Source organism: Cricetulus griseus, chromosome 6, assembly GCF_003668045.3.
Source record: "Cricetulus griseus strain 17A/GY chromosome 6, alternate assembly CriGri-PICRH-1.0, whole genome shotgun sequence".
NCBI lineage: Eukaryota > Metazoa > Chordata > Mammalia > Rodentia > Cricetidae > Cricetulus > Cricetulus griseus.
Window position 1 is genome coordinate 137707889 of NC_048599.1, and position 19811 is coordinate 137727699.

At 54.6% G+C, this 19811-nt stretch overlaps 1 protein-coding gene across 3 annotated transcripts in view; it reads left to right on the top strand.

Annotated features, from left to right (window-relative positions):
* Gpsm1 (G protein signaling modulator 1) overlaps positions 1-19811 on the top strand; it is a 27946-nt gene continuing 8135 nt past the window's right edge. The window contains exons 1-10 of one of the 3 annotated variants that reach the window (XM_027422939.2): positions 1-194; positions 7795-8016; positions 8826-8961; positions 9202-9344; positions 9728-9851; positions 10108-10223; positions 10757-10912; positions 11754-11862; positions 12797-12920; positions 19219-19289. In XM_027422939.2, the coding sequence (XP_027278740.1) occupies positions 127-194; positions 7795-8016; positions 8826-8961; positions 9202-9344; positions 9728-9851; positions 10108-10223; positions 10757-10912; positions 11754-11862; positions 12797-12920; positions 19219-19289 (1269 nt within the window). In that variant the 5' untranslated portion in view covers positions 1-126. Of the gene's footprint in view, positions 195-7794; positions 8017-8825; positions 8962-9201; positions 9349-9727; positions 9852-10107; positions 10224-10756; positions 10913-11753; positions 11863-12796; positions 12921-19218; positions 19290-19811 lie in introns of those variants that run through there. The other 2 variants (XM_027422938.2, XM_027422942.2) reach the window with 2 other exon arrangements.

Consider the following 19811-nt stretch of genomic DNA (forward strand, 5'->3'; position numbering starts at 1 on the left):
CATCACTTCCTCGGCGCCTCGCGCGGACGCGCGGACAGGCGGACGGACGCGCGGACAAGCGGGCAGATCGGCGGGCGGACGGCCGCAGCGCGGGGCGGTGCTCCTGCTCGGCGCGTCCCCCGACTCATGGCGAGCCCAGCCCCGCCCGCGGCCGACGAGCTCCCGGGCCCGGCCGCCAGGCGCCTCTACTCCAGGTAGTTCGAGGACCGGGATGGAAACGGGGACCCGAGCGATGGGCGCGGGCGGGAGCCTGCCGGCCCAGAACAAAGGCTGCGGCGGTGGCGCGCAACGTGGCCGGGGACGCGCCTCCCTAGCTCTGCGCAGGGAGCGGTGGGGACGCGGGGGCCCAAAGAGCGGCCCCGCGGCAGAGGGGCTGGGGGCTGGGTTCTGCCAGCAACCTCATCCCTGTGCCAGAGGGGGTTACGAGGCGGGCACTCCTCCACCGAGCTCTGCGGGCCCCTGTATAGCCAGGGATGGCAGGGTTCGTTGCCAGGAGTTCTCCTCTCAAGCCTGAGACTGCCATGACCCGGTGCTGGGGTGGCATGGCCACGACCCAGGCTGTCATGATGGGGCCCTGCCTTCATTAGCTATCCCCAGCCCCAGGCTAGCAGGACCTGGGCCTGGGCCAGGCGGGTGGGTGTGTGCCTGCTTACAAAGGCACTTGCCTTCCAGGCAGGTTCACAGGTGATCCAGCGGTCTGTGCTCTGTGCCCACGCCCACTGGGGATGACAGGATAGCCCTGCCTCTGGTTGCATGCCTCCCTGGTGACTCCGGCCTAATGATAGTGTTCCCCATGAGGTGCTGGTTCCAGATGTGGACCCGGTGCCGCCAGTTCACTATGGCCTCTCAGGCAGAGCTGGAAGGGCCTGAGTGCTGGGCAGGGTCTGCAGTCTGTCGCCAGCCCTAGAAGAAGGCCTAGATCTCTGCTGTGAGCTTCTGATTCCCACCTCTTCTAAGCCTTCCCCAAATATGGGGCCTCCCTGCTAAGGGCCAACCTTGAAGAAAAATGTCCCAAGTGAGGTGGCTTATCAGCTAGCCAAGCTCTGTCCAGTACCCCCAAATATCAAAATGAGGGTTTGGTGGCTGGTGAAGAGACCTTGCCCTTCCCCCTTCTACTCTGCTGTAGCTCAAAGACAGTGTCCCCATTGTGTGGTGTTGAAGATAAAGCCGGAGCCCTATACTCTGCCTCCTGGTTATGGTGCAGGGGTAAGAGGTTTGCTGGCAGCTTCTTCCTAGAGTCCCCTGGGAGTAGACGCTGTGCAGAGTCACGTTTACCTCAGGACCAGCCACCTGTGAGAAGGAGGTGTCTGCCAGGCAGCGTGTGTGTGTGTGTGTGTGTGTGTGTGTGTGTGTGTGTGTGTGTGTGTGTGTGTGTGTGTAAGAAGGAGAGAGGGAGGGAGGGAGGGAGGGAGAATATTCAGAGCGCAGGTCTCCAAACTGTTCAGTTGCTCCCATTTCTCCCCTGTGGTGACTCACTAGGCAGAATTCAGGCTCTGGGTATCTCTCACTGGTTAGGGACAGTATTTGGGATACTGCTTGAGGCCCTGAGCTCAACCTGGCCCCCATCCAAGCTGAAACCCAAGCTGAGCTCAGAGGGTTGAGCTGGGACCAGATTTAAGCTGAGCAGCCAAGAACCTTCCCACAGAGCCTTCCAGGAGGCCCCTGAGTTATTTGGTCTCCACCTAGAGGTCACAGCCAGACCTGGACCTCCAATCTTTGGCTTTGATAGGCTGGGTAGATGTGAAGCAGAAATTAAAAATGTCTCTACATCAGGCTCAGAAACCTGTGGTTACTGGAACTAAGAAGGAAGAAATCCAAGCATGCCCTGTCCCCACGTGACACCTTCCCAGGGTGTCCAGGGAAGCTTGCGTACTGGCATGGGAGCCATGAACTGTGGTTGCTCAGGTACATGGATGCCTAGGTGAACTGGATCCACCTGATCTAAGAAGTCCTGTGGCTATTCTGGGCTGGTCCAGAATGTCTTGGTGGGAGACATTCTCTGCACCATCCACCTTCCTAGGAGCATCCCCGATCTCACTGAGAGGGTTTGATTCTTACAAAATGGGGCTAAGGAGCTGAGAGGACAGACAGATGTGCCCCTGATCTATCAGCTGCTCATGGAGTATAGAGGGGCTGGATCAGGAAGGCAGGGGCACTGAGAGGTGTAGGGGAGAGTAGGGAAGTTCTCTGTTGAGAATCCCTGATCCACTGGGGCCAGAACAGGGGCTTGGGATAGAGTATCCCAGAGAGATGAATGAGTAGCCAGGAAGTGTCTGAAAGTCCTCTCCTGGCTTCCCAGCTCCAGGAGGCAAGTAGCTAAGTGCTGAGTGAGGCTGGGAATGGAGGGTTAGCAGGTGAGCACACACTGGGGTGGCCTGACAAAAGGGGCACCAGGTGCCTGGGTATGGCATTCCTAAGTATGGGCAGGGCCTCTGTGGCTGCGTGGCCAAGCAGTGTTGGACCCCCACTACCACCTCTTTCTGTGTCTTTTCCCAGACGGGACCATTCCCCATCCTAGCCCCAGATATCCCCTGCGACCTGATCCTTGGATTCCTCCCCCTCCAAGAGTTCCCTGCTCCCACCATGCTCCCTCCCAGCCTTCCTACTTCTTTCTTTCTCTCTTCCCGTAGCTGTTGTTGAGGGAATGTCAGTGTGACTTCCCTCTAGGAGATGCTGAACAGGTGGGAGCTGGGACGGCTGTGAGAAAGGGTCTCTCAAGCTTTGGCCAGGGACCAGTGCCAGGTGACTGCTCTTCAGTGAAGGAGGTAGCCAAAGATTCAGGAGCTAGAACTGGAGTTCTAAGGAGCCAGCTGGTGTACCAGAGGATACCAGGAGCCTTAAGGGGACAGGCAGGTGAGATCAGGAGGCCAGAGGGCCATGAGCAGAATGTGGCTGGCACCTAGGGAGTCAGTTGCTGTGTCGGAGACTGGGATATGCCGATAGTGCCTGGTTCCTGGATGCTGCAGTCTGCTGTTCTTGGCATTTTTAAGTGAAACAGCACAAGGCTGTGATCCTTTTAAAGTGGCTCAATTGATAACATGGCTTGGGTCGGGGACCTCAGTGTAGAGGAGGGTCAGTTGGGTAGGCAGTGCTATCATCTTTGGTGAGGTGAAGGATTGCTGTTTACCTGTTCAGCAATGTCTGTCTAGCCAGATGACAAATCCTAGAAAGAAGTTGCTTACTCCCAGGATTGGGGTGTTGTGACCAGTGGGGGCACTAAGCTCCAAACCCCAAATAAGTTTGATCTTGAGCCTCGAGGGCAGGATTTCAGGTAACCCTTGGAGTGGACAGGTCTTTCAAAGGCCTCAGATAACCCAGCATCTGTTTGTTCAAATGGCTGCAGCCCCTGGGGCCTATGGACACCTTGACAGGTGACAGATGAGCAGTACCTTATGGGCCTGTAGAGGTGATGTGGGGGCACAGAGGTTCCAGCTACTTCTCTGCTCATCCACGTCAGACTGGCTGGGCCCCCGAGGGCAGGAGAGAGTGGAAAGCAAAGCAGGAATGTCAATGGGAAGGAAGGGCGGCCCAGGAGAGCCCCCTTGGGGGGTCCAGGCTGTACTCTGATACTCTTGGCCAAGGTATTCCAAAAGTGGAACTCCTGTGTCGGCAGAGCCTCAGAGCAGAACTGAGTTACCCAGGGCCTGGAAGCCTTCTCCACTCATTCTGAAGTTTCTGTCTCTGCTAAGAGCCCCAAGTGGTCCCAGGGAGAGCATTACCCCACTGTCCAGTCTCCTGTGACTGCAGCTGTACTCCCCTCATTCTCATCTCTGGGTTCCATGGCCAAAAGGCATGTAGCCTGGCTGGAGGGTTTCTGGGGTGGTTCTGTCATCACTGGGATAAGGCCAAAATGGGGCAGTGGTCTAGGGAAAGGCCTATCTATGAGAGGCCGCCTGTACACTGCCCTCAAGCACTGGAATGTGCCCTGCTCCGTCGGCCTCTGTCCGTAGGTGGACATTGGTAGCTCCCCTCCATTCTTGGGGAGCTTTATCCTGGCAGGGCTGAGAAGGTGTCTGGGAAATTAGAAGTTAGAGGAGAATCCCAACTTCCTTGGAAACAACCTCTGCAGACTCTGTGTGGTCCTGCACCCTGGTTAGATGTGGAATCTGGAGCTTACCTTGAAGAGTGGGGCCAGTGTGACAGCAGGCAAGAGTGCCGCAGGGTGAAGAAGACTCCATGTTCCAGGTCAGTTGAGTTGCCCGTGCCAGCATCCAGGGCAGAACAAACACCAGGGGCTCAAGAGAGTGAAGAGGCCAAGTATCAACCTTGTCCAGAGTCCTAGCTTTGCCCAGCCGTGGGACGGGCTCTCCTAGCCGTCCCATTCTCGGTGGGAGACTCTGGCTTCCTGCCAGCCTCTGTCAGCACCAGGTGGGGAGCAGCTAGACTGGGGGCCTCATGCACTGTATCTTTCCTTCTTTAACCAAAAATGTTGCCAGCACTTGCTATGTGCAGTCTTAACACTCTTGAAGTCCCTGAATCCTGGGTCTGACCTGCATAAAAGTTTGCCAAAGGACTGCTTCCATGTTCTCTGCCCAGCCCCCAAGGAGGACAGAAGGCTGGTAGAGGATTATCTCAGGCTCCCCACCCCACCCCCTCTGCCATAAGTGCTCGTCCATCCAGCCTGAGCTGCCCTTGATCCTTTGATCCACGTCATATCGGGGGAAGGAGGGCAGTGCTGTTGAAGAGCTCGGAGTCCCCTGTTGCCCAGCATTGGGTCCTGAAATTGGCACATCCCCTGGGACCATAGCCAGAGCTCTGTGATGCAGGCTACCACCATGGAGGGCCAGCCTCTGGCCCTGAGCTTGGCCGAGAAGGCTGTGTGCAAGGTGGTTTATGGTGCCCCTCGCCCCCGCCCATTGCTGCTGCCTGTGGGCCTGGAGCTGTGGCTGTATGTGCAGAAGATGAGAAACCTCCAGAGAAAGAGGTGGGAACCAGCCAGGTGCCAGACTTCAGGGCTGGGTGCCTGGGTGGGTCCAGGCATGACTTGGGAGTGTCTTGGAGTCAGGGAGGGACAGGAACCTGAAGAGGAAAAGGTGCTAGTTGGGCAAGTGACAGGTGTCAGAAGTGAATGCTTGGTGTGACCCAGGGGTGTCTTGTGGGGAGGGGCTCTTTGTGTCATGGCCCAAGTCAATTCCCCATCTGGTACAAAGTAACCACAGTGATGCCCCTTTTGGCATATTCTCCAGGGCTTCTGCCCCAGACCTCTCCCAAACCTTTGCTTTCTGGATGCTAAATCTCTGGGATAGGAGGATGACAGGATGGAAAGGCAGTTCCCCCTAGTCAGCACTACCCCCCATGTAACAGACATTCCTGTGCTGTCCTCTAGAAGGGCGCCAGATCAACCACGGGGCTGGGACAGCTAGGCCTTAATTAAGAAGCCAGAACTTGGCACTGGCCACAGGAGAGAAGATGCCTTGTGGCTGGTTACCACAGTAACCAGGCCTCTGTGGCCAACGTGGCATCTGATGACCTTTCCAAGAGGGCTTGGTAAGGTGGCTGCCAGGAAGTTCAGCAGGTGTGGATGAGAGTCCCTGACATAACAGGGTAGGTGGATAGCCTGGGCCAGGCTTCCTGATCTCAAGGTCACATGCCTTTACCTGACTCCTGAGAGAAGTGGGGGTCCAGCAAGAAGCCCATTCTTCCTGATGCCAAGTGTGTTTGTTTGGTTTTGGGTTTTTGGAGACAGGGTTTCTCTGAAGCTTTGGAGGCTGTCTTGGAACTAGCTCTTGTAGTTCCAGGCTGGTCTTGAACTCACAGAAATCTGCCTGCCTTTGCCTCCCGAGTGCTGGGACTAAAGGCGTGTGCCACCACTGCCCAGCTGCCAAGTGTGTTTGTAATGCCCTAGAAACCCCTTTCTGATTATGTCTCTGTTTTACAGCATTAGACTGAGTCCCCTTCAAATACCGTGCCTGGTCCTCAGCCCTGATAAGGAATGTCTGGACTGCATGTCTAGAAGGGACAGGTCTCCACATCCTCCCTATGGCAAACAGATCTGACAGACCCAGAGATTGACACCTGTACTGAAGCAGGACCTTAGCTGGCACAGCATGGGTGTGTGGTGGGCTGACTGGGGGATAGCCAGAGATGCCCTAGCAAGAAAAGCCCAGGCTGGAGCACAATGGCAGGTACCAGAAGCCTAAGAGGCAGGAGACAAGCTCTTGCCCACCCATCCTGAGAATTCATGTTCCATTCCCTGGGGAGAATGGAGGCCCCCCAGCTTCTTGGCGCCTGATCTCATGGTGTCAGAAGGAAGGGCAGGGCAGCCAGTGGTTAGCTTCTGGAAAACCAGAGACCTTGCTAGTGGTGACTGTACTACAGAAAAAGTCATAAGCACTGTGGGCTTTGGGATAGATACCAAAGGGACTTGACGCCATTGCCTGGTTCCCAGGGTGTTGGTGTGTGGGCACAGGGAGTGTGGGACTTACAGTGCTCTGAGCCCAGGGATGCAGATACATGGCCAGCTTCTCAGGGGTCCGTTGACTCCACCATCTATTCACATGGCACTGTTATCTTGAGAAAGTTCAAAGTGCCCCTAGTTCTTTGATAACACGGAGCACAGTGGACGTAGCATTGCAGTTTGTGTCAAAGAACCTTTGGTTGAAATGCTTAGCATCTGTCCTTGGTTGTCACCCCTTCCTCCCCACATGGCTCTGGATTGTTAACTGATTCTCATGACACAGAGGAGGGACCAGCATCTTGGGCAACAGAGCACTTGATGTTGGCTTTAAAATTACTCAACAGGGAGTGTGGGACTTACAGGCCAGGCATTGGTGGCACACGCCTTTAATCCCAGCACTCAGGAGGAAGAGACAGGCGGATCTCTGTGAGTTCAAGGCCAGCCTAGAGCGAGTTCCAGAACAGCCTCCAAAGTCATAGAGAAACCCTGTCTCGAAAAAAACCAATAATAGTAATAATAATAATAATAATAATAATAATAATAATAATAATAAAATTACTCAATCAGGAGAGGTGTTGGTGGCACATTCCTTTAATTCTAGCACTTGGGAAGCAGAGGCAGGCAGATCTCTAGAGGTCTACAGAGGAGTTCCAGTACAGGCAAAGCTGTTACACAGAGAAACCTTGTCTCAAACCACACACACCCCCCAAACAACAACAAAACAAAACAAAACAAAAAGGACTCAAACAGCCTGGTCAGTGGTGGCACACACCTTTAATCCAAGCACTTGGGAGGCGGAGATAGGCAGATCTCTGTGAGTTAGAGGCCAGCCTGGTTTACAAAGCAAGTTCCAGGACAGTCGGGATGATTATACAGAGAAACCCTGTCTCGAAAAAAATAAAACAACCGCAACAAAAATTAGAGCTGGGTCCAATGCTACATTCCTGTTATTTTAGTTTCTGGGAAAGTCAGGCAAGAGAATTGCTTGGGCCTGGACAGCATAGAGAGACTCTGACTCAAACAGTAGAGAAAAAAGTGAAGCCAAGTGGTAGTGGTGTGCACCTTTGATCCCAGCACTCCAGAGGCAAAGACAGGCAGATCTCTGAGTTCCAGGCCAGTCTGGTCTATATAGCGAGTTCCAGGACAGCCAAGGCTGTTATACAGAGAAACCAGGTCTCTAAAAACAAAAAAGAAAAAGAAAAAGAAAACAAAAAAGGTAGGGGCAAAGGTGAGCTGAATGGCTGGGGCACTGTTGGGTCCAGTATCTGTTCTGAGACAGACACAGGCGTGTCTGTGAATGAAGCTGTGATGTGGACCATGGCTGCTGAAGGACATTGTCTCTGTTGCGACCACAGAGGGTCCCAAAGGCAGTGCTCTGATACTTCTTCTTTGCCCAGGATGGAGGCCTCCTGTCTGGAGCTGGCACTGGAAGGTGAGAGGCTGTGCAAGGCAGGAGACTTCAAGGCAGGTGTAGCCTTCTTCGAGGCCGCTGTGCAGGTGGGCACCGAGGACCTGAAGACCCTGAGTGCCATCTATAGCCAGCTGGGAAATGCCTACTTCTATCTGAAGGAGTATTCCCGGGCCCTGCAGTTCCACAAGCATGACCTTCTGCTGGCACGGTAAGTACTGGTGGATTATGGCCTGATGGCACTAGCCTAGTGCCCTGCCCTTGGGGAGGTTGGAAGATGTAGGTGTCTCACACTTAGCAGGTGGCCCTGGCTTGGAAGGGGGATCTGGGAACCCCTTAGAGGTTTGTGTGTGTGTGTGTGTGTGTGTGTGTGTGTGTGAGAGAGAGAGAGAGAGAGAGAGAGAGAGAGAGAGAGAGAGAGAGAGAGAGAGAGAGAACATGTGTCTCTCATGTGTTCTGTCTGGCCCCCTGTACCTTCTGTTGTGACTCTTTCTCCCTGAGACGATGTCTGTTCCACCCATAGCTGTTCCTTTTCTGTGGCTTTGACTTGCCCCCAGGGGCTCTCTGCTGTCCCTGTGAACTCTAACCCCTCAGAGGCTTACGATCTCCCTCCTGCACACACCCTTCTCAAATTCCCAACATTCCTGAGTTTCTACCCTGACATCTCCAGTCTTATGCAGCCTCTGACTCTTGGTTCCTACTGTGTTCCAAGGACCCTTCCCTTGTTCCACATTCAACTCAGCTCCTTATTGAGGCCTCAAAGCCACCTTGACTTCCTAGATGGGGGGCAGAATCCTCCCAGCCCTGCCCATAATGGTAACCCTGATCACCATATAGCCCCATCCTGTCGTCAATATTCAGTCCAGATTTGGTGCCAGTGGCCTGAACAAGGGTTCACTGATAAGGGTGTAAAGCTAATTCTCAATTGCCAGTCCTTCTCCTCCAAGGTTTTTTTGGCCCTTGCTCAGCTCAGGGTCCAGCTAGACCCCTCCTAGCTCCTCATTCCTTCCTAACCTCTAGGACCATTGGTGACCGCATGGGAGAGGCCAAGGCCAGTGGGAACTTGGGCAACACACTGAAGGTCTTAGGCCGGTTTGATGAGGCCATCGTCTGCTGCCAGCGACACTTGGACATTGCCCAGGAGCAGGGGGACAAGGTGGGTAGTTGGCCCCTTGGATCATCTGCCCTTCCCATCCCTGCTGGGGCTCTTAACCTCAAACATTAGCAGACAGAGCAATGGGCCTGGCCATCTCTGTCACCCAACTGGGAAAGGATAGAAGGGGTAAGGGGTAGAACTGGGGGACCCAGAAGGCCAAGGGATTACACAGCCTGAACCATGGGGTGGGTTTCCTGGGGGACTGTAGAGCATGGCCCCATACCTCACTGCTGCCCACAGGTTGGGGAGGCAAGAGCACTCTACAACATTGGAAATGTGTACCACGCCAAGGGCAAGCAACTGTCCTGGAATGCAGCACAGGACCCTGGGCACCTGCCGCCTGATGTCCGTGAGACACTGCATAGGGCCTCTGAGTTCTATGAGTGAGTGAGTGGGGTGGGCCGGCACCACATGGTGAGGACTGGTGGGCCCGGGGCTTGTCTGAATGCCCCTGCATCCCACAGACACTTCTTGAACCAATATTGCCAGGCAAGGGACTGGGCAGGATCCCAGACACAAAGCATCCCCACATACATCCAGCCCTAATGCTTTATGGCCACCCTTTCTCTCCCACACACCTATCAGGGACTGGTAGGTTTTGACCAGATGCCACCCTGAGGCTCAGATGTCATCGGAGCCAAGGAACCCATTCTGAGCCACCTTGTATCTTAGAACCACTCAGTACTTTCCATCCTGGGAAGGGGAGGTGTAAGCCACTTTCCTAGTGCTGGGAAGGACATAGATCAGACAGACTTGGTCCCCCTAGGAGGAACCTGTCCCTGGTGAAGGAGCTGGGTGATCGGGCGGCCCAGGGCAGGGCCTATGGCAACCTGGGTAACACCCACTACCTGCTGGGAAACTTCACTGAGGCTACAACCTTCCACAAAGAGGTGAGCTGGGCCTGGGTGCTGGGGCAGGGATGCTACAACGGGAAACCTTAGGGTCACCCCTCATTGTCCTCAACATCAGGGCAGCTGGAGTGCCCCACTGATCCCCCAGTTCCTACTCTATTTGGTCCTGGGGTTCCCATCTGATCTCTTGGACACTCAGACATCAGATCCACATCGTGGGCAGGGAGGCATCCCCGACTGTGTGTCTAGAGCTCTAGGGCTTTGTGATCATCTCTGGACTTGTGTCTGTCTGCAGCGCCTGGCCATCGCCAAGGAGTTTGGAGACAAGGCAGCTGAGAGGAGGGCCTACAGCAACCTGGGCAATGCCCACATCTTCCTGGGGCGCTTTGATGTGGCCGCTGAACATTACAAGTAAGCCCTGGGTGCAGTGGACAACAGGCCACACAGAAATACCCATCCCAGAGGGCAGCCCTGGGGTGCGCTGAACATGGGGCTGCAGAGATGTCCCTCCCATGTTGTGGGGGGCGGGGCTCACTGATAACAGCATTCCCAGGAGCCAGTTGGGGACCTTGGCTGCCCTGAAAAAGGCCGGTGCGTGAAGCTCATGGGTGTCCCCAACCTGTGCCACAGTTGTTAGTCAGCTGCTTCCTGGGTGGAGTGGTGGCCACTAAATGGAACTGAGATTCCAGGACCTGGACTGGTGTCGGGCCTACATGCTCATCTCATGGTTCTGAGCTGTGGGCGCTTGGTCTTGGATCCCCTGTCAAGTGTCATCAGCTTGGAGTGGCTAGTGGCCTCCCAGTTCCTTAGCCAGTGGGGACCCATGTACCCACATGCATCTGGTGCTGTGAATGAAATGCGATGCCCACCTGAAGAGAGGCTGTCCTGAGGAGGGAAGGAGACACTGCCACCCACTTAGGGACCAACTTTCTCATTCTGCACAGGAAGACGCTGCAGCTGTCCCGGCAGCTCAGAGACCAGGCTGTGGAAGCGCAGGCCTGCTACAGCCTGGGCAACACCTACACGCTGCTGCAGGACTATGAGCGCGCTGCTGAGTACCACCTGCGGCACCTGGTCATTGCCCAAGAGCTGGCTGATAGGTGTGTGGGAATAAGGCTGGGACTGGCTTACAGTGACAGCCTGAGTATGAGTCCCTGCTCCCCTGTTGGCCACAGCATGGTCAGAGCAGCCTCCCACCCAGGCTCTCAGCCCATCCCTCAGTGGGAAACCATTTAAGCAAATAGTTAGGTGCAAGGCTTGAGAGGCCCTTGACAGGACCTGGGGTGGAGGAAGGTTTTTCCATCACTCAACCTCAAACCTACATCCTTCTTCCTGTGGCAACATAAATTTAATGGCCTCCAACTCTGGAATAGCCTTCTATGCAGATCTGCTATAGCAGACAAGGTCTCAGAGCCTGGGGGCAGTTATAGTGGGGGGTACTCTCCAAGAGCTGCCCTATCCCCAGGACTTTCTGTCTCATGGAGGGTGACCTGGAACTAGATAGAAATAGTAGCCATACAGCAATGGGAACAGCTAAATGTCTCACAAAATTACTTTAGACCTGGGTGAGGGAACCTGGAGCAAGCTGCAGGGGATATTACCTTGCTGGCCACTAGGGGGTGATCCAGGCTTTGAGTAACAACGTAAGGGCTGAGCCTTGAGGGCCCTATGGATGCCTCCACTGGCCCCAGGGTAAGCTGGTCACAAACTCAAGTTTATCAAGTTAATTCTTTCAAAAAGAAAGAATAAAAGTGCAGCTGGTTGGCGCTTCTCCCTAAAGGGAGTGAACCAGTTAGTGCTGTGGCCAGGGCCAATGGGCCCATTGGTGGCAGAGGATTCACTGTGTTGTTGGTACCTTGCATAGCAGGGTTGGGAAAGGGTCAGGGACTTGGGGTAACATGTAATCCTGGAAGGCAGGTGTAATTGTCTAACCTTCCACAGGGTGGGAGAGGGCCGGGCATGCTGGAGCCTGGGGAACGCCTATGTGTCCATGGGGAGCCCCGCACAGGCTTTGACCTTTGCCAAGAAACACCTGCAGATCTCCCAGGAGGTGAGCTGGGCCCATTCCCCTAGGTCTCTGCTGGTGCCTCAGCAGGCTGTTGTCTCCTTGGACTGCCCCCATTGGCTTTTCTGAACACTGGGTCCCTGAGAGAAAAATTCCCACTGTGTGTTCAGGGGTCAGTGGGTCTATGGGGAATTAAGGATCTGTTTTCCACCCTTGGAGGGTTGGAGTCCCCTGTGTGGATTCCATCCTCCAACCCCTAATATAATTGGGCCAAGTTGGATTAAGGGGCTGCTGGGAGTAACCTCTTGGAGGTAGACCAGGGAGACAGAGAACTCCCTGGCACAGGAACTCCCTGGCACATCCCTAGGAAGCCGGGTCTCCCTCCTCTTTATTTAGTTCCCTCCTACTGTGGACAGTGCAGAGACATCCCTAGAAACCTGCCCTCCCTAACTAAGGGTGGGCCTCAAGTCCCCACAGCATCACAAGGAGCTTCATCGGTGCCCAGGTTCAGGTGCCCAGAGCAGAAGAGATCCCTCTATGGGGTGACTGGCCCCACATCCCTATGAGTGCAAGCAGAGGTCTCCAAAGATTTCTGAGCTTTGTTGCTCCGTGTTCCTCAAGTTGGGCTTGCACTGAAGAGGGTCCCACTGTTGGAGCCCGAGGCTGGTGGGGCCTAAGAGAAGAATGGCTCCAAGGGTCGAGACAGGCATAAACCAGGGCAAGAACAAGCTGACCACTCAGAGCGTGTCTCCCAAGACCCTGAGCACTTCTGGGTTGGACTATAGGCCGTCCAGAACATCTAGAAATAGACCCTCCAGTCAACTTCTGATAGTGGGGACTGGCTGTCTAAGAAATCCAAGGGTCTAAGGTTAGCTCAGGCTGCCCAGCAGGCCAAGGCTAGTGTGCTGGAGCCCTGTTACCAACACTAAGAGAGTGTGGTCCCAGGCCTCACCTGCCTATCTAACCACCTCTGCTTCAGATTGGAGACCGAAATGGGGAGCTCACGGCCCGCATGAATATTGCTCAGCTGCAGCTGGCACTGGGCCGACTGACTAGCCCAGCAGCGGCAGAGAAGCCAGATCTGGCTGGCTATGAAGCACAAGGTGAGTTCCGGTTCTGAGGGCTGGGGTCTGCTTCCTCACGGGCTTGGGCTTCAGCCTGAGGTATATACAGCTGGAGCAGCAGGGATGTGACAAGAGAGAAACTCGGGAAATGACGCAGAGTTAGATCAACAAGACCAACTCTTGGTTCAGGACACACAGTAGGTCTGCCAGAAAGGGAGGGACTAACAGCTACTCAGTAAGGGAAGAGGCTGTACTTCATCTGGGCACCCACTCTTCCCACTCCTCTTGTGGGCCCAGGGGAGACCACTGTCCCTGCCCAGGGGAGCTCACAGTGGTAATAGAGAGACAGGTGGACACAGCGTGTTGTTGCGCTGTGATATGGGGAGAGACAGTGTGTCCAGAGTTCTGGGGCACAAATGGACCTCACTGGGGCAAATTGGGAATCAGGGATATTTTAGTTGTTGCTGTTCTATTGTTGTGAAGAAACACCACAACTGAGGCAAATCTTATGAAAAAAAAAGTATGTAATTGGGAGCTTGCTTAAGTTTCAGAGGCTTAGTCCATCACAGTGGGGGAGTGTGGTGGCAGGCAGGCACGCATGGTGCTGGGGTAGCCTCTAAGAGTACACATCTGATCCAAACGTTGCAGGCAGAGAGAAAATGGGCTTGGCATGGGCTTTTAAAGTTCTCTGTCCCTCTCTGTCTCTCTCTGTCTCTGTCTCTGTCTCTGTCTCTCTCTCTCTCTCTCTCTCTCTCTCTCTCTCTGTGTGTGTGTGTGTGTGTGTGTGTGTGTGTGTGTGTGTGTGTGTGTGTGTGTGTGTGTGTGTGTGTGTGTGTGTGTTTTGAGACAGAGTTTCTCTGTGAGGCATTGGCTGCCCTGGCATTCGCTCTGTAGACCAGGCTGGCCTGGAACTCACAGAGATCCACCTGCCGCTGCCTCCCAAGTGCTGGGATTAAAGGTGTGTGCCACCACTGCCCAACTAGTATGGGCTTTTGAAACCTCAAAGCCCACTCCAAGTGACACACCTCCAACAAGGCCACACCTCTTAATCCTTCCTAAATAGTTCCACTACCTAAGGACCAAGCATGCAAACATGAACTTATGAGGGCTATTCCCCTTCAAGCCATCTCAAGGGGCATCTGAAAGATAAGGGGCCAAGTAGCCAGGAACACCAATGACAGCGGGATGGTGGCCAGTTCTGCACTGTCCCTGAGACAGTGAGGACCCATGGTCACCTAGAGCCCCTTCCTCCCTGATCCTGGTGGCACTACAGTGCTGATGGCAAGAAGACAGGAAATGGCTCCTTCCCAAGCAGCCCAGCAGCCAGGGTGTCCATTCTCATGTTCTATAGGAGGGGCTCTAGAGGCTGGAGGGAGCCGGTCCATGCCTGCCTGGAGTACTAATCAGGCAAAGCCACTTCAGTGACCTCATTCAGACTGATGATTGTCCATGCAGGTCAGACACACAGTGAATGAAAGGACGGAATGTTCCCTACAAAGCAAATGCATTAATACGTACAAAGGAAGGGCAGGGTGGATTGCAGGCCACTATGCTGAGTTGGCTTCTGGAGGCTCATAGGGCTTTAGGGTGGGGCAAGCCCCAGCAGGGAGCCAGCTGCCCCCTGCTTCTTGAGTTAGCCAGGAGTGGAGCCCCAGCTATTCCTGGGTGTTTTCCCAGGGGCACCCACTGACTCCAGCCTCCCAGGATATCTAGAAGGGATATTTGCTCCCATGAGAGCCCCTGGTGCCTCAAGCCTGGGATTTTTCAGCATGACCTGGCCTGGGAAATAAGGCTGGGGACAGAAGAGAGGAGCAAAAGCTTCTGGGACCCTCAGTCATTCTGTGTGGCAAGGGATGCAGTGGTGAATGGTGTATGATGGAATTGAACAGTGTGGGCCCATGCCTGGGACTTTTCAGGGTAGATAGCTCTGTATAGAGCTCTTAGCACAGCCCCCAGCCCGTGTACCCTGAGCAGGGCTGGCCGGCTCCTGGAATGATTCCTGCAGAGGCTGCCAGCTCCTTGTCCTGACTCTTTCTTCCTCCTCTAAGCTAAGTGAAAAGGGGGGCAAGTCACGAGTGAACGGCCAGGGACAAGGCGGCTCTGTCCTCCCCACATTGGCCTCTCTGCCCTGCCTTGAGTGCCAGACCCTTCCCAGCTGGGGCCCCTGGAAGTCTCCTCCCCACAGGGCTACTTGTGGCTAACGGCCGGGCCCTGGACACTAGAGAAGAGTCTGTGCTCCAAGGAGGACATCAGAGAGAGGAATCCAGTGCCCTGGAGTCCTGGGATGCAGCTGCTGAAGGCAGGCCGGCACTGTGAGAGTCTGGGTGGCCCTGAGGGAGACCCCCACTCAGGTGAGCAAGGAATAAGCAGGGTCAGGACGCCAGCAGAGAGCTAGACTCAGCTGAGACACTTGAAAAGGGCTGGGCCAGTCTCCTGTAAACTGACAAGGAGGTACATTCCCAGTGGTTCTGGTTCAGGGGGCTAAGTGAGGACCCCAAACGGCAGAGACCCAGCAGTGTTGGGGATAGGTGGCCTCCTGGGCCAGGGGAATTCATTTTGCTAGGGCTGGAGGGAAGACACAGCCCAGGGAGACGTGGCCTTGTTAGACTCAGTCTGGTGTGGTATTTACATGTGGGTGTGGCCTGTGGGACTGTAGGACAAGGCACTCATTGTGGGCTTGCAAAAGTGGAGTGATTTGAGTGGGCCATGGAGGGAGGGGTATGCATTTGGGCTTTGGGCAGTGATTGGTGTGTGTTTTGAGCTGAGTAGTGTGTGTTTTGAACTTGGTGTGCATTGTAGGTGTGATGGTGGCCAGTGGGCTCAAGGCAGGAAAAGTTTTTCTCTCCTGACTTAATGGGTGTAAACAAGGGACTCCTGTGTAGAAAATAGACCCCTTTACCTCTCCTTGGTGGCGCCTTCTCAGCCAGCAAAGCAGCAGCCTCAGAGTGTCCTAGTTGGTGGGGGTACTACCCTACCCTGCCAGCTTTTCCCTTGCTCAGTCCCTCTGGTTGTGTAGCTGATGGCTATTTTGCCCATGGCATCCAGAACACAGTGGTATGGGGAGCATGCAGGCAGCGTTTCTGTTTGCCCTTCTGATGAGCATGCAAGGAAGAAGAGAGGCTAGCCCGGATCCCTGCCAGGCTTGATGGACCTGGGCTACCCCATTCACACACTGACATAGTAGAAGCCCTCTGCTTTTGATGGCCTGTAGCCCCTTCTCTGGACCCAGCATTGTGGTATGAGCACAGGATAGCTCACTTAGGGAAATGTGCTGGAGGCTCTTCACTTCTGACTCAGGGATATACTTTATGCTTGGTGGGTGTCTGGGGGGCAGTGTAGGCTGTGGGTTCTAGCCTTGGCTGTCTGCCATAGTCCTGTGCCTCAGTGCCCCATCTGGGAGGTAGATAGTAGTAGTGCTGAGAGTGACAGCCAGGCAAAGGCCAGAGTGCTGAGTCTGCTGTCAGATGTGTCTGTAGCTGTTGGGGGCTGTCGGGGAGGACCTTATGGACCTGCAGACCCAGTAGACAGGAAGTAGATCTAGCCAGGGCTCACTGTGTTTCTGTCATGGAGAAGGACTGATGCAAGTCCACCTGGAAGGTAAAACTACCTGTTCAGCCACCATGGCCTGAGAATGGGGTGCTTCCCATTGTAGGGAGGGCTGGGACAAGGAACACACATAGGTTTGGATGACTTTCCCTCAGACATAGAGGTCAGGGGCCTTCACAAGACACTGACTGTCCACCTTGGGTGGATAGGCATATCGGAGAGGTTTCTAGACCTTGTACTGTAGGTGGGGTGGACAGGAAGCTGAAGGAGGGGTTAGATTCTGAGAACTCTGTGGAGGAGGCTCAGCCAAGGAGGCACGGTCATTAGCACTGGCCGGACCTGACCTTTTTGACTCTAGACAGAGGATTCATTTAGCTGGGCCCAGCGGGCCTCCCACCCTGTCTGCACAAGGAGGATGCCCTCCCTGTGCCAGCTGCAGGCTGTGGTTCAGGACCGCTTAGTCTCTGCCACAGCGTGGGTCTACAGCATCACAGTAGAGGGCCCTCTCTGCTCTTCGAGGACGCATCCTGGAAGTCCTATTAGGACACATGGCCACCCAGATGTCTCCATGCCGTGTGTTCATTATTTCTTCCTTAGGCTTTCTCTCCTAACTTGGGCACAGAGTGGGGCATCAAGTGGCTCATTGCTGCTGCTACACCTGTGGCTGAATATGCAGGGCTGGTTGTGGCTGTGAGGAGCTTGTGTTGAGGGCAGGAGAGATAACAGTCAGGGCCCTCCTGGGTGTTCAGAGCCACACCTGGTGTGTCAGGACTTGTGTCGTGGTCTTCCTGTTGGGCCCCTCCACCTTACATCCCTCTGGGTGGCTTTTCCTACTGGGATGTTTCATTTCTGAACTACTCGAGAGCAGGACACGAGGCTGTCTCCCTCAAAAGTCCCAGCTTGGACAGGGAATGGAGTCACACATGCCCTTCCGATGGGTGGCCTTCCCTGTCTTACTGGGTATTTGATGCTCTGTGCTTTCACTAAGGGGCTGGTCTGGAGCCATGAGGCTAAAGGCCTCGTGCTGGAGGCCTGCTTGCCTTGCACTAATCCTCATTTCTCTCTCTCTCTCTCTCTTTTTTTTTTTTTTTTTTTTTTTGAGACTGTGGCTCAGTTTGGCCTCAAACTCACTATGTAGCCAATAACGGCCTTGAATTTGCTGCTTTTGTGAGTGCAGTCCTGACCACCCATAATGCAACAGCGGATGGGTCAGAGGGTTCTGATCAGTTTCCCACACCTGTCCACCACTGGTGTTCACTCAATACTCTTCAGGGATAAGCACCGTAGGATAATGCCAGCATCAGTCTGGTGTTTGCCAGCACCAGGCTGGCTTTCCTTACTGCACTTCCCTGCCCCCGAGCCCCGACCTGGATATGTATACACTGTCTGATGTGCTCCTGAGTGGTAGGCATCCAGCATCTGTCTGGGGACTGAAGGATGCTTGGGAGACCCAATGAGGGGTGGGAATGATGGCAGGTATGTTGGGCTGCTAAATGAGGTCCTGTTCTCTGTGGCAGGCCAGCAGCTCCTTGGAGAACTAGTACATCAGGGACAGGGAAGAGGCTGGGTCTTCAAATAGCCAGGCATACTACACTCCTGTCTCCCCTCCTCACAGGCCACCTCCTCTGGCTGGGCCTAACACTGGTCCCAGTGTCCTTCTTGTATTGTGTCTTCACATCTTGGTTCCATCTGAATTGTCCTTTTGTGGCTTGGCTGGCCTGACTCTGCTATGTGTACAGTCTGCCTGGCTTTCCCAGGATATGAACCTTGCAGATGATCAAAGCAGCTGCCCAAACCACTTCTCCAGTCTCCTTCCCATCACTGCCTGTCCTGGGAAAGGACCTGGGGACCTGGGGACCTGGGGACCAGGGTGAAGTTGCTCCCCACCTCTCCTAGAAATGAAGGTCAGGGACCCCTGGGGCTGGCGGCAGCACTGAGCACTGTGGGGTCAGGCAGTTGCTCCTTCCCACCCAATTGTAGTTGTGGGCTTGGGAGCTGGCAACAAGTCTCCTGGGGGAGCCCAAGGCCTAATTCAAACCATCTGCCAGGCCATGTTCTACCCAGCTTGTTCAGTGTCCAGAGTCCCCTGCAGCAGGACTGACCTGAGCCACGTCACTGCTATTCCAGCCTGAGTGGTTCACAGTGAGCTCCAGGGACCCCGAGGTTCCTCCTTGCCTCATTCCTGTGTAGGTGCAGGAGGTAAGATAGGGAGATGAGAGCTGGGTGTTGGTGGCTCACGCCTTTAATCCCAGCACTCAGGAGGCAGAGGCAGGTGGATCTCTGTGAGTTCGAGGCCAGCCTGGTCTACAAAGCTACATAGAGAAACCCTGACTCAAGAGAGAGAGAGAGAGAGAGAGAGAGAGAGAGAGAGAGAGAGAGAGAGAGAGAGAGAGAGAGAGAAAAGATAGGGAGATGAGGTGTGGCTTCATGGAAAGGATGCTATGGAATACACTGGCTGCCTTCCAGGAAGAAGGAACAGTGCCAGCTAAGTCAGTGGGAAGCACAGGGCTTGGCTTGGCAGAGAATCTTCTGTATGTTGTGGGTGGAGCGGAGATACCAAAGCTACCTCTGCTGCATCCTTCTCAGATGTCCTTAAGCCTTGCCCAGCTTGTCTGATGCCCACAACCTAGTTAGGTGACTCAGTGGACACTGCACAAGAAGGGATTTATGAACTCTGGCCCTGGGGTGCAGTACTGCTGTGTTTTTGGTCTTCCCAGGTCCCTTGCTTGGCTAGTGACTTCAAAGCTCAGGGCTAGCACTGAGCTGATGGATGGGCTGTGATCTCTTCCAGGGGCTAGACCCAAGAGGACACAGAGACTGAGTGCTGAGACCTGGGACCTGCTACGGCTCCCCCTGGACCGGGTGAGCTGGGGATCAGGGCTGGAGGCGGAGGGACTGAGGAACAGATGGCAGCGGAGCCATGGTCAGCATGTGGGCTCTAGGCTAATGAGACCAGTGTGCAGTGTTTGCTGAGCTGTCAACACCCTCTTTGGGTCCTGTACCCTGGGAGATAAATGTCCCTACCCCAGCAGTCTGAGGCCCTACAGGAGCCCATTTGTCATCATTCCCCCTTGAGTTGTTCCAGCTCTACCCTCTGGCATGAGCTTTCCCTGGGTGGCATGTCCTGGGTCCTGACTAACTCTGGGGAGGGGAAGCTATTATTGGAGAAGCTATTATTGGCAAACCCCAAATCTGGGGGTACTAGTGTGGGTACTATATGGCCCACTGTAGCCTGGTCTCTCTGATCTTCTAGTTGTAAATAGCCTTTGTGGCATAACATGAGTTCAGGGTCAGGAACACCTGGGATCACCTCTGTTGTCTAGCATTAGAAGGCTGATAGTTAAGAAAGACAGCATTCCTCAAATGTCTGTTCTGTGCCCTCTC